The sequence below is a fragment of the Sminthopsis crassicaudata genome, chromosome 2 (genome assembly GCF_048593235.1).
Source record: "Sminthopsis crassicaudata isolate SCR6 chromosome 2, ASM4859323v1, whole genome shotgun sequence".
NCBI classification, from domain to species: domain Eukaryota; kingdom Metazoa; phylum Chordata; class Mammalia; order Dasyuromorphia; family Dasyuridae; genus Sminthopsis; species Sminthopsis crassicaudata.
In genome coordinates this window covers 625,220,803-625,234,228 of record NC_133618.1, presented here as the reverse complement: position 1 = coordinate 625,234,228, position 13,426 = coordinate 625,220,803, and the positions used below count along the sequence as shown (strand labels likewise).

At 43.2% G+C, this 13,426-nt stretch overlaps 1 protein-coding gene across 3 annotated transcripts in view; it reads left to right on the top strand.

Moving 5' to 3' along the window:
• Positions 1 to 6,265: 6,265 nt before the first annotated feature.
• The window catches only part of ERLIN1 (ER lipid raft associated 1), a 43,214-nt gene continuing 36,053 nt past the window's right edge, over positions 6,266 to 13,426 (top strand). The window contains exons 1-3 of one of the 3 annotated variants that reach the window (XM_074296319.1): positions 6,266 to 6,394; positions 7,877 to 8,000; positions 10,405 to 10,486. In XM_074296319.1, coding sequence (XP_074152420.1) covers positions 7,888 to 8,000; positions 10,405 to 10,486 — 195 coding nt within the window. In that variant the 5' untranslated portion in view covers positions 6,266 to 6,394; positions 7,877 to 7,887. Of the gene's footprint in view, positions 6,445 to 7,876; positions 8,001 to 10,404; positions 10,487 to 13,426 lie in introns of those variants that run through there. The other 2 variants (XM_074296317.1, XM_074296320.1) reach the window with 2 other exon arrangements.

The following is a 13,426-nucleotide window of genomic DNA, read 5'->3' as shown; positions in this document are numbered from 1 at the left end:
TCCAGGGGTGTATTTTCTTGTTTTAGTCTTAGTTTTGCAGATTTTTTTTCTATGAAATACATTTTTAAGCAAATCCATGTGTGAGTGATTTAAAAAAATTACAGCAATGTATTTGATAAACTGTCAAACTAAAAAAAAAGAAGTTACCTTGACATAATTACTTTTAATTCTCTTTGTCCTAAGTTTTGACTCCTTAATTAGAATGAAAGCTAGAACAAAGACTTTTCCTTTTAACAACCTGAACACAGCTTTGCTATTTCCCCTGTCATCTCTTCTCCAAACATCCCTAGCTTCTTTAATGAATCTTCATATAGCTCATGGATTTCCAATCCTGTCTCCATCCATTGCCCCTTTTATTATGTTATCAGGCTTAGGGATAGGTATGTGAGAAGTTATAGGTGTCAGTTGATGACTGCAGGAATGCAGCTTCTGTCTGGTTGGAGAGAGGTTTCATTTTGAACTTATGGTTAGTATTGGAGTTAGGGTTTAGTTTTAGGGATCAATTTTTGGGACTATCTGTGATCAAAACTGAAGAAACGTTGGTCTGTGACCAAGGTAATTTTGTAGCAGTCACTATAGCTTGGTCTTTTGGTAGGGTTAGACATAAATCAATGAAATCAGTTTTTTACTTGATTTAGGGACCAATTTCTGAATGGAACTGGAACCAGTTTAGGTCCTGTTTATGGGGTTAGTTTGTTTCTAGGGTTGGAGATGATTCCTTGGCTAATTAATCTCTGAGAAGAGAATCTGAAAAGCTAGATGGAGTAGCTGTAGTCAAAGACACACAGACTTGGTTCTCAGGAAGGAAGCATAAGCTGCCATGTTACCTTTTAAAGGAACCATATAATCCTCAGGGAATTATGGGTAAGTAGAAGGGTTTCTTGTCTCCTACTCTTAGTGGAAGAAACTACTGGATCAAGTGGGAACCATTGCTAAGGACAGAGATAGAATAAATAGGAACAAAACCCAAGCCTGGGCTTTTAATAAAGGCACTCCTAAGAAAGACACTGTGCTTTCCAAAGGCATCTGTTTCATAGGTGAGGAAATTAAGGTTTGTTGAAGTGTAGGTGCTTGTTCAAGGTCACACAACTAATAAGTGGCAGAGAAGCAAGTTCAAACCCAGGCCTGTGGCTCCATATCCAATCCTTTGGGTTATGTGTATTGAACTGGCCCAAGAAAAGAGATCAATTCTCTAGTAAGCCTGAATGTTTTTCCATAGTGGGAAGAATCTCAAACTCTAGATTCATAACTATGAAAACATATGTAGAGACTCCCTGAAAAGGGAAGAAGAGTTGTCTTAACCGTTGATGGATTTGGATGCAGATTATTTTATGAGTTTTTTTGATAGGGTTAAAACATATCTTAAATCTGATGTTTTGTAAGCCTGAGTACTTGAATTAAAACCGAGGGTCCTTTTTTATTCATGTGGAGATCTAGATAGGAACTTTCAGTTATTCACAGTAGAAATGTTAGCTTGTGGTACAGACCAGACATAACTGGTAAGAATACCCTTCTAAATTGAACTCAGTCCATGTAAGTCAAGATCTTGGCTTTTGGTGCTGTTCTTTCTTACTTGAGATTTTTAGAGCAAGGCTGAGAGACTTGAAAGCAGTAAGCCTGATCATCCCAATATCCAGAAGCTTTGGAAATTATTCTTTTATAAAAGCTTTTTTTAAAAGCACAGGTAGAAGGAGGGAGAAACAATTTGGAACTCAAAATCTTACAAAAATGAATGTTGAAAACTGACTTTACACGTAATTATAAATAATGAAATATTGCTAAGTAAAAAAAAAATAAGTTGCCTAGGCTGGGTCTAGAGGTCTGGCTGCTACTAGGCCCAGTGGGTGACTTTAGAAAACCATGCTGTCTCCCCTTAGGCCTGCAACCAACTCACCTCCCACAGACAGATATTTTAGGATTGAGCCAGTGTATTTCATCAAACCTTTATTGATTAAAAGTGCTAGATGTGGAAGATATATAGCTAAGAAGGATACAATCTCTACCCTCCTAGAGCTTCCCCTCTACTGATCACATGATGAGTATGACTGGGCTCTGAGCAGCCTTGACTGCTGGGTGCATGTAGAGTGTTCTTATGGCCTAACTCACTACTAAAATGGTATTCAGTTATGTCCACAGCCATGTTCCCTGAGATCTGGAAAGGAGATACAGAAGTAGAGATAGTCAATCAGGGCAGGGAACTGGGCTTGACCAGCCCTTGCTTCTGAGAGGTGGTTCCCACAAAAGCCGCCAAATCTACCTTTGAGATATATCACAGATCCAGTCCCAAAGTGCCATGAAAATAAGAACATCTTACAGAGAGTGTCTAGCCAGAAAGACATCCCCTCCCTAAAAAGTCCCACCTGACTTCCCCAGCCCAATGTGGGCATGCCATCCCTAACTCTCCCATGGGCTTCGTGGCTTCACCCCTCATTGGGCACTAGACCTCCTTCCACAGCAAACATCTAAAGATCATATTTGTAAACTTGCATGGCACATCGTAAATGCATGTTTCCTTCATGAAATAGCATGAGATTGTAGAAGGGATGGCTTGCCTAGAAATGCTGTCTCAGAATCTGGAGGAGTTTATAAGACATTTATTCCAATCAGAACTATTTAACAAAGACACTCCTAAGACACTGTGCTTTCCAAAGGCATCTATTTCATAGGTGAGGAAATTAAGGTTTGTTGAAGTGTAGATACTTGTTCAAGGTCACACAGCTAATAAGTGGCAGAACAGCAAGTTCAAACCCAGCCCTGTGGCTCCATATCCAATATTCTCCACTCAATAATGTGCACAAACAGAGAAAGGGACTGAGGTTGTAAAGGCTTGAATGGAAGAAAGACTTCTCGTCCTCAGAGAACTAGTTTGTGTGACATAGTTCCCTCCTTTCCTTTGAGAGCATTGACCACTGTTTAATTCCAATCCTCAGAAGAGATCTAAGTATTATTTAGCTTCTTCTTGATGGCATACATCTTTGAACATGTGCTGTATTCTTCTGATAGAATGTAAATTCCTTGAAGACAGTTTTTATTTGGATCAACAGGGCCCACAGAGTATGCTTAATAAACATTTATTTAATTGAATAGAATTGGCCAGATCCTTCAATCTGATTAAATTATCCATTTGTGTTAGGAAAATCAGACTATTTTATTGAAGGATTGGGGCTCAGGCTGTGAATGAAAAGTGAGGGCTGCAATTGAGTTCAAAATTAGCGCTCAGCTTTGGTTCATATTTAGAGCTCATTCCATGGGTGAGATTAGGGGAGAGTATAATGATGTGGTCAAATTTTCAAGTGATTCTGTAGCCTTTAGTGAAGTGAATTGCTTCTGGGTTAGAGATCCCTTTATGTGGAGGATAAGAGGCTGTGGTTGAGAATTAGTCTAAATTTCTGGATGCTTTTCAAGCTGAGTCAGGATCCAGGCATTTCATTCAGCCTGTGGCTGCTGTTGGGGCTCAGTCAGTGGCAAGATTAAGGGATCAGCTTGTTGCCAATCTGTGAGTCACTGGTCAGGAATAGGGCTTGGCCTGTGACTGGGGTTAGTCTTATAGGTTGTGCCTGAGAAAAGCCAGTCTCATACTCCAATTCAGCCTATGGCCAGAGATCTGCCATCAGCACCTCTACGCAAGTGGAGTCCCAAAACTTGATCCCTACCTTTACCATCTTCCTAGGCCCTAGACTAATGCTTTCAACTGACTGGGGAACAATCTAGTTGGTATTTTATAAATATCCAAAGCTGAAATAAACAGCTTCCCTTCCTCCCAACCCCCAAACCGCCCTGCCCTTCCTTTTAACATCTGTTTCTCTTGTTGACATTACCATCTGCTCAATTATTTTTGACTTGCCTAGTCCAGGCAATTCTTTCTCTCTATAATATCTTTTAGTGTCTCTATTCTCTTACCTCTTACCTTCTACTGTAATGTTTTAAAGTCTCTTCTAGGCTATTTATATATCCTTCTGATTGGTCTTGCCCTGACTCCATTTCCCTTCCATTTGAATTTATTGTTGTTATTTGAGTAACTTTTCTAACCCTAATGCAGTGATCTAGTTATTCCTAATAACAACTGACATTTGTCGGTCCCTTTGAAATTTTCTCCCACTGCACCCGGGGCCATCTCTAGTCATTCTGATCTATTTCTGGTCAAGTGGACCCAGATGGTTCCAGAGGAGAAATCAAGGCCAGTGAGTTTGCACAGCTCTTCTTCACTTAACTCACTTGCAAGTCATAACATTACCTCTCTGATCTCATGGTGTTTTCCAGAAGGGAGGACAAACAGCCGTATTTATCACATTTGCTTCTCACTACAAAGCTATAAGATGTGGTCTCATTTATTTTACTACTGGAGGAAAATGAGAGCCTCGAGGATTTCTTCCATGTCTACATCTATAATTCTATGACTTCAAGTTCAGTTTTTTTTTTTTTAAGCCTACACCATCCCATTCTCTCCTATTGCTCAGTAGCTTCTGTCATGTCTGATTCCTCATGCTCTCACATGGGGTTTTCTTGGCAGAAATACTAGAGTGGTTTGTCATTTCCTTTCCCAGCTTTTACAGATGAGGAAACTGAGGCAAACTGGGAAAGTGACTTGCCCAGAGTCACCTAGCTAGTGAGTGGGGAAAGGTCTGTCCTGCCTCCAGGTCTGGCCTTCTCTCCACTCAGGCACCGCGTAGCTGCCTCAGTCCTCTCCACTGTTCCCAAAAACCTTTGTCTACTTAATAAAGTATAAATTAATCTTCACATTTAAGGTTGCTTACCACCTGGTTCCAATTTATCTTATAATCTCTTGTTTATGCTCATTCTATCTTACTAAACCTGTCTCCTAGCGTCTGGTTATGTGAGCCCCCTGACTCTGCACAGATTGGAAACTTAATGTTTGTTAGATCTGTGTTTTTTGAGAGATAGACTACCCTGAATGAAGAGAGGAGGTGGAGGAAGAGAGAGAGTGGGAGACACAGAGAGGAGGGTGGGGGGGAGGTGAGAGGGAGGAAGAGCTGGCTTTGGACTCGGGAGTGTTTTCTCACACATACAGACTTCATGACCTTGAACACTGGGTCGCCCTTCAGGGTCTCCCACAACTCTCTCTATTATATAATATGTATGTATATATGTATATATATATGTAAATATAGATTTATATATTATATAAATAAATACAATTTATATATATGTATGTATGCACATATATATATATATATATATATATAAATGATGTGGGTGAATTCTGTAAAAAGCAGTGTCCCCTTTTGATCTGTAAAATTAACCCTGAAATTCTGTCCCCTGACTCCTGGCCTCCCAGACTGCAGTCTATGAGAGAGAGCATCTTCCTCCTGGCTGGCCTTTTCCAAGGCAAATCACTCCCCCCTCCCCCACCCAATGGTAGCCGGATCCTCCTTCAGGAAGCCTTCCAAGTGATTTCCATTCCTTCGGAGATCTGGCCTGGTATTGATAAGCATCTAGGCCTGGGACTTTGGCTTTCAATTTGAAAGCCAGAGCCTCGGATTCCCTATTAAAGGGCAGTTTTAAGCTCATTTCGGTGCAGAACGTCCGCTGCCGGACTAGGCCCCGCCCCTCGGCGTGGCTGCCGGACCGGACTCGTGCCGCTGTGAAGACTTTCTCTTCTCAGTGCCAGACCCCATTTCCCTGCTAGGACTTGCCCCCGAGGGAGCCAGTCTCCCAGCAAAGCTGACTTCTGCAGGGCCGGTAAAACTCCCTTTTGCCACTTGAAACTTTCGGGTTCGAGAATTCTTTCACAAGGGACCAGCGCGGACCAGAAGGGGATTCTCCCGCCTCACCGCGCGCCCGCCACTAGAACAGCATCGTGCACACACGTGTATTTGCGGAATGGCTAGCAGATATAATTAGTCAGCTAGGACTGGAGTTCCTTCCGAGTGTGTACTACAATCTGCACATGTGTGTTTATATGCTCCTATGTATCAATGTGTCCCCGGGGGACTGCGCGTGGCAGGAGGTCAATATCTCAATATTTGCTGGATAGACCGGGCAGCTGGGTGGGAGGACGGCTGCCGGGGGAGCTGCCCACGCAGCTGCTTGTGCAAGCCCGCGGCCTGCAAGAGAAAGTCTCCCAGAAATGGACGCGGTTCACTGGAACCTGCGGGTCAGAGTTCCTGCCCCGCCCTTCCTCGGAAAGTCTTCTGGTCTCCCACGCCGTGCCACGTGGGTCTAGGGTCCAAATCTTCACCCAACCGCTAGGGGGAGACAAACCTAAAGAACACATATCGAAAGCGAGAGACTCAGTTTTGTCCCTGCGCGCTCGCCGTCTCTCCAGACTGACCTACAAAATGTGACGGCGCATGCGTCAGAAATCGGCGCCTGCGCAGAAGTGCGGGTCTGTGGTCCCGCCGGCGGTTGTGGGCGACCGGTGGTGCCCAAAAAGGTGGGCGACGAGCTCGGCGGGGACGCGCCGGGGAGATGCGCAGCCGATCGGTGAGGCTGGGGGCGGGCGGGCGGGCGAGGCCTCCTCGCTGCAGCAGCCGGGTTTGGCCTTCCTCCTTCTCAGCGGGATGTACCTAATGGGGAGGCAGCGTCCACGGGACAGGGGAGCGTCACCGAGGACGCGGCTGCCACTAGCTGCCGGGGCCGAGATGGGACTAGGGGGACGTGGGGGATTGTCACCGCCGCGGCTGACCACCCCCGGGTGTCACTGAGGGGAAGCGGGGAGCGGGGCGATGTCCGGAAGATTCGGGGCTCACCGAGGAGACCACAGGTTTGGCGGCCCAGTTAGGCACCTGGGGGAGGTCATCCAGTCCAGCCTCTTGACCTCCCGAGGGCTCGGACCGGCCACCTAATACTCGACACTCCCCCAGGACGAAGCCGAAGTCCAGAGTCTTCTCCCAGAGAGCCACTAGTCCCTGAGAGGGGCGGGGCTCCGCCGACGAAGCTGCCGAGGGAATGAGTGACAAGTCTCGGCGGGGACGGGGTACTCGGAGAGGAGAAGGGGAGCACGGGCAGCTATCACCTCCGGGGGCGGAGCGTGGGTGGAGAGCTTCCAGAGGCCCGGAAGGACAGGCGGGGAAACTGAGTCCCCGGGTCCCAAGCATGGGCCCTCTTTTCGGGGGCGCCCGGAGGGGGCGGGTGGGAGCATGGCCTCTGGGAGCTGGGGGCCAGGTGGTCCCCGAAGGGAGGGAAATGCTTTTGGTCCAGGGCAGAGGACGAGTGTCGGGTAGGAGAGCGGCAGAGTCCCCGAGGAGCAGGGCTGAGTGCTCCCTCACTGTGTGAGGCTCCTGGGAGATGAGATACAGGTGTCAGGGAGGGTCAGGAGGGGAACGGGAGGAGCTGTGGCTCTGACCCGAGGAGTCCCGCCATTCTAGGCGCAAGTGTCCAAAAGAAGGGCGGCCCGAGGTGGGGGAGGGTCTTTGTGGGTCGGGGTCAGCTGGGAAGGAGCAGTGGGGTGTCAGAGCTCGGGCTGTGCTTCCTGGGAAAGGAGTGAGCCGGCGGCGCTAGAGGAGAGGGGTGTGTCTTGGAAAGGTTGCTATTAGCTGAGGGCAAAGGCCACGAAAGTAGATGGGAGGTCCCGGGGTGGCGCTTTCCGAGGAGTGGGGGACTCCTGTCAAATGTGGAATTATCGAGAAAAGGGGATCACTTGGGGAGGGAAGGTCAGGGTGAACTGATGGGCTGAATGAGAGATGTGACCCAATGGGTGAGGGGGGTTTGTCGGGAGAGCGAAGGGAAGGGGAGGAGCTAAGAAGAGGGGCAGCGTGGGGGGTTTGGGACACTGGGTGGGTCAGAGAAAAAGGGATTTCTATGGGGGAGACGGGGGAGGGGAGAAAGAAGAGCTTTTCTCCCCATTGGTTATAAAAGGGGGCGGGGCTGTCTGGGGATAAGGGAGATCCGGACTATTGGTTCGATCCTCATATAGGAAGAGCCAGGATGAATATGACTCAAGCCGGGGCTCTGGGGGCTGCAGCTGCAGGGCTGGTGGTAGTTCTCCTCTACGCCTCCATCCACAGGATCGAAGAGGGACACCTTGCTGTGTACTACAGGTGAGTGATGTACTATGCTAGACCGTCCAACGCTGGCAACTATGTTCCCTGGGAATTTGGAAGCTTAAGTTCTCCTTGCTGCAGTATTCTCTTCTAGACCTGGGAGGAGGAAGTATTGTGGGGGAGGTGATGCGGCCGACTATGGGTACAACTGATTTCATTCTTGTACATTGTAGAGGCCGCGGCGGCCCTTGATCTTCAGCGGCATTCGCTGTGGAGTTGGGCGTCGTAACAACCCCTTTTCTCCAGGAGTTTCCCTGAATCTGATCACTACAAACAGTAACCAGCCCGTGTTATGGTTATGAAGGATGAGATGCAGATCAATGTGTAAACTGTCTTGTGCACGTTAAATTTTCCTCCTTCTAGTCTAGCCTAAAGGGTACCCAGAAAGTGGTGTCGAAAATTAGTTTCTTTTAGCTGTTGTTGCCAGGACTTTTCACAGATACTTGTTATCTACAGGGGATCAGGTAATGGAGGCCTTACTCAAAGAGTGTTTACTGACTTTCAATGTATCCAAGTTGGTAACATTCTTCTGGTGAAGGAGATTAGACGTATTTTAAACAAACTTGTTTTTGAGGGGTTTTACTTTTAGGTCCTTAATAGGGGTAATTTGGCAGAAGAAATGACACGTGTGTGTGACTAGTAGTCAGGAGCTGTATTCTGCTTCTAATTAAGGATGACCATGGGTACCTTCCAAGATCTGCTCTGGTCAGATGAGAGGTATTCCCCCAAACATCTATCATCCATGTATTTATTATAGAACCCCTTTGTATTTTCAGATTGTTAAACTTTTTTTTTTTCTTTTGCCTCCAATAAATTCCAACATCAGTATCTCATCAAATGCTTGGAGGTCTTTAATACTATGGCAGGAGAGTCTTAAGTTCTGGTAAACTCTACCAAGTCAGAAAGATTTTGAGTTGACACCTCATGAATAACTCATGTATGCCATAGTGTGGAAAGGCTTCTCACCAAAAAGATGACTACCAGGTGATTTTTTTGGGGGGGGCACCTCTGAAACTCATAAAGATCAACTACTGAGGCCAGTGGGGACTGCTTCACTAATGAAATTATGGATCTTTTGACATTGAAGAACTAGTTCTTGGGGAAATAAGTTCTCTATAGATCTAGTAAATTAGAACATGTATATAATAGATGTTTTAATAAATGTTGAAATGAAGTGAATTTGCCTCTGTATCTTTTCAACCTTCATATTTCCATTTTAAATAATTCTCCTTCAAAGAACTTGGCCCGAAAGGATATTCAGGCACGTGGGGGGAAAAGAGTGGGCTAGATCACAGTACAATTAGGTGGATGGAATGTGTGAACTCAAAAGTGCTGTCAAGGAGATCTTCGGTGGAGTGCCCCAGATCTCTGTGCTTTTATCCTGTACTACTTACCATTTTTGTCAGTGACTTGGATGAAGGTATAGATAGTAACATAAATCTTTGCAGATGACACAAAGTTGGGAAGTTAGCTTATACACTGAATACTGCACGTCTAGAATGAATGGGGCAAATAAAATAAGATATTTTGCAGGACCAACTTCAGTAGAGATAAAGGAAAAATTCTTCATGAGTTCAAGAGCCAAATGCACAAGTATAGAGTAGTAGAGGTATGGGGAGACAATAATTTAGGCTAATTAACCTGGTCCATCCAGTAGACTGTAAGCTTAAAAAGCATCAACTGTGATATCACAGCCAGAAAAAGGGAATGCAGCATTCATGGAGGCAGTGTCAAAGTGAGAAGGCTTAGAATCCACTTTATTCTGCATTTCTGTAGTTTTGTGTTCTGGATAGGAGGCTTTAGGGAAGGACATTATCATATGGTAGTATTTCCAAAGGAACTTAGCCAGCATTGTGGAAGACTTGAAGTTGTGCCACTTGAGGATTGTTTGAAAGACCTGGAGACTTAGCTTGGAGAAGAAAAGCCTTGAGGGGAAGGTGAGGCGGGTAGGGCATGATTGCTTTGTTCAAGCATATGAAAGGCTGTCTTGTAGAAGAGGGATTTGTCCTATTTTGCCGTGTCCTCTAAGGCAGAATTAAGAACAATCTGCCAAAGTGACTGAAAGGTTGATTTCAGTTTCATGTCAACTTTAATTTCTAATTAAAGCTCTTCTCAAATGGAAGGAGCTGGCCCTATGGGAGGTACTGTTTTCCCTTTCTTGTGGAGGTGTTGAAGTACAGGCCCCATCATACTCTTCAGCAGTGCTGTTGAGTGCACTAAAGATCTATTCAGATACATGTTAGATTAGATGAGCTCCAAGACCCTATGTTCCTTCAAACTTTTGCACACTCTAATTGTATAATGAAAGACTGTGAACATTTTTTTCTGAATTCTGGGTTGGAAAGATACTTTTATTCTTTGTTAATAATCTTGACATGTTGAAACATTTTTTTTCTTTCAGGGGAGGAGCTTTACTTACTAGCCCTAGTGGACCAGGCTATCATATTATGTTGCCTTTTATTACCACCTACAGATCTGTTCAGGTGAGTTATTCCTAGAGAAGCCCAAAATTTGAACAGATAGGTGTGAGGAGCAATGCTAAACTAAAGAGATGGTCTTCTCTCCCCCTTCCTAAATACAATTATTTTTATTTTAAAATTTAGAAAAATAATGTATTTTAAATAATTTTTTCTTCATATAAATTATTATTTGAACAGACAGTTTAATAATTCTTAATAATAACTCTTCAGGGCAGTCTTGAAGTTTTCTTTCTCTAAGGACTGATTTCTCTTCATCTTGCCTGGCAAAATATATCAAAGTTTCCATTATTAAGGTTTCATTTATTGCAGTTCTATCTATGACACTTAATAAACTCCAGTGACTCCCTATTGCCACTAGGATTAAATATAGAATGTCCCTTTCTAACCTTATTATGCCCAGTTCCCCTTTGCAAGCTCATCAGGTCAGGTAAGCAGGCTTTCTTAGTGTTTCTTTTATGTAACACTTCATCTCCCTGATCTACATTAGCTATCTCTCATTTCTGAAATGTACCCTCTCTTTGCTTCATCATACTCCCTTCAAGCTAACTCAAATGCTATTGTCTACCTGAAGTCTTATTTCCCCAACTTGTTGCTTTTCCCACTAGAACACTTGCATATTGATTTTGTATAAGTACATGCTGTGTTATCCTTTACTTTTTATCCCTTTTCCTTCCCTCTCCCCTTATAGAATGTGAATTTCTTGAACCCTAAGACTGTTTCCTTTTTTTGGTATATCTAATGTCTAGCACAGTTCTGGAACATGGTGGATACTTGATGTCTATTGGCATTATCAGATATTTTTATTGTTGGTAATAGAACAGGAATAATCATACTAAAAATATAGCTTAAATGAAGTACTTAAAAATATGTTAGTTATTCATAGTGACTGTGTCAGAGGACTCCATTAATTTTGAGAACCCTGTATTCTCATACACAGTGAAATCTGTTTTAACACTTTTTTTTGTCCATTACATTATGCAGAATTTGAGTTACTGTTGAAACATTTATTTTGACAGTTTCCCTAAGCATTGTGTAAGGGCATCCAAGAAAATGGAGGCCTCATGAAAGCAAGTCATAATTTTCTTTTTGTTTTTGTTTCTTCAGTACTGACCATGGTGCCTTGCATGGTGGTAGTAGTAATAGGTGCTTAATTGGTATTTGTTGAACATTTGTTGATCAATGCTTTGTGTATAGTAAGTATTCCAGTGATGAATGAAAATGACTGACTATATGGAAGTTTAGTTCATGACCAACTAATACAGTCAGAATCTTTATATTCAAGAGAACCTGGCCACAGTCTGGGTTTTTTTTTTTTGTTTGTTTGTTTGTTTTTGTGAATTTAATTTAAGTTCAATGCACTTGGACAACTTATACTGTTTCAATAGGAATATTCTGACAAAAACAGCAATGATCTTATAAAAGAAAATTCTCTCTAAGCATTTGCTAGTCATTGTTCTTTTTAAAAAAAAGATTGTTGGTATGTATACTTTTTGATCTGCATTGTAATCTGTAATCTATTATGTTTTCCTCATCTCTTTCATGAAGTACAAACCTAAAACTTACCTGCTGCCATCATTAATATTATTAATATCTTTATCTAGTCCAAACTGAACTCCTATCTTCTATAAAATGAGGTAATGCTGAGAACTCTTTGGGATCATTCTTATCCTATGGCTTAAAAACTTAGGTGGCTCCTGAACATTCTTCATGGTCAGAAGTAGATGAAATGTTTCTTCATGGGGGGGAGGGAAAGGAGGAGAGAGGGAGGGAGGGAGGAGAGTGTGAGTGTGTGTGTAAGTGTAAGGAGTAAGAAGACTAGAAAAGTGAAGGAGGGGTTAGGTTATGATGAACTTATTATATGATGGGGATAGGTGATGGGCAGTTGGAGTTTATTGAGCAGGAGAATGACATGGTCAATCAGACCTGTAGTTTAGGAAGATGACTTTTATAGCTGAAGCAGGGAAAGATTTGTGGCAGGCAGGAAAATTACTGTAGTCTGAATGTCAGGTAGTGAGAAACAGAATAGTGGCAGTGTTAGAGAAGAAAAAGGGGGGTGCATTCAAGAGATGTTACAAAGATAAAATTGACAGGATTTGGTAACATTGGATGTGAAGGGAGTAAAAGAGAGTGAGAATGATGTTGAACCCTCAGTATGAAACCTGAGTAACTGCAAGAATGGTGGTACCCTCAGCACAGAGAAGTTAAGAAGACAAAGTTTTTTTTTTTTTTTTTTTTTTTTTTTTTTTTTTTTGAGAAAGAATGAATTCAGTTTTGGACATGTTGATCTGATATGTCTGTGGAATATTTAGTTTGAGATATTCAGTGGGTAGTTGGAGATATGAGTTTAGAGCTCAATAAAAAGTTTAGTATTGGATAAGTAGATTTGAGAATCATTAACATAGAAATGATAATTGAATCCATGGGAGCTGATGAAATCAAATGAAATGGTGTAGAGGGAGAAGAGAAGAGGGCCCAGGACAGAACCCTGTGGGACAATCCTAGTTCTTACCTATGATCTGCATGAAGACCCAGCAGAGGAGACTGAGAAGTACTCAACCAGCTAGAAAGAGAACTAAGAGTGTCAGAAACCTAGAAAAAAGAGAGTGTCGAGGAAATTAAGATGATTGATGGTATTAAAAGCTGCAGAAAAGTTAAGAAGGATGAGGATTTAAAAGAGATTATTAGTAACTTTGGAGAGAACTGTTTCAGTTGAATGATAAGGTTGAAATCCAGATTATAGACAATTAAGAGAGAGGAAAGAAAGACAGTTATTTTTCACTTATTGACGAAGACACTTATTGTAGGCAGCGTTAGCAATGTATTTAGTTACAAAAGACAAGAAAGATATGGGAATTTGGTCAGAAGGATAGCTAGATCAAGTTAAGGATTTTTGAGGACGGAGGAGATAGGAGCCTATTTTTTAGATAGGAAGGAGCAACAATA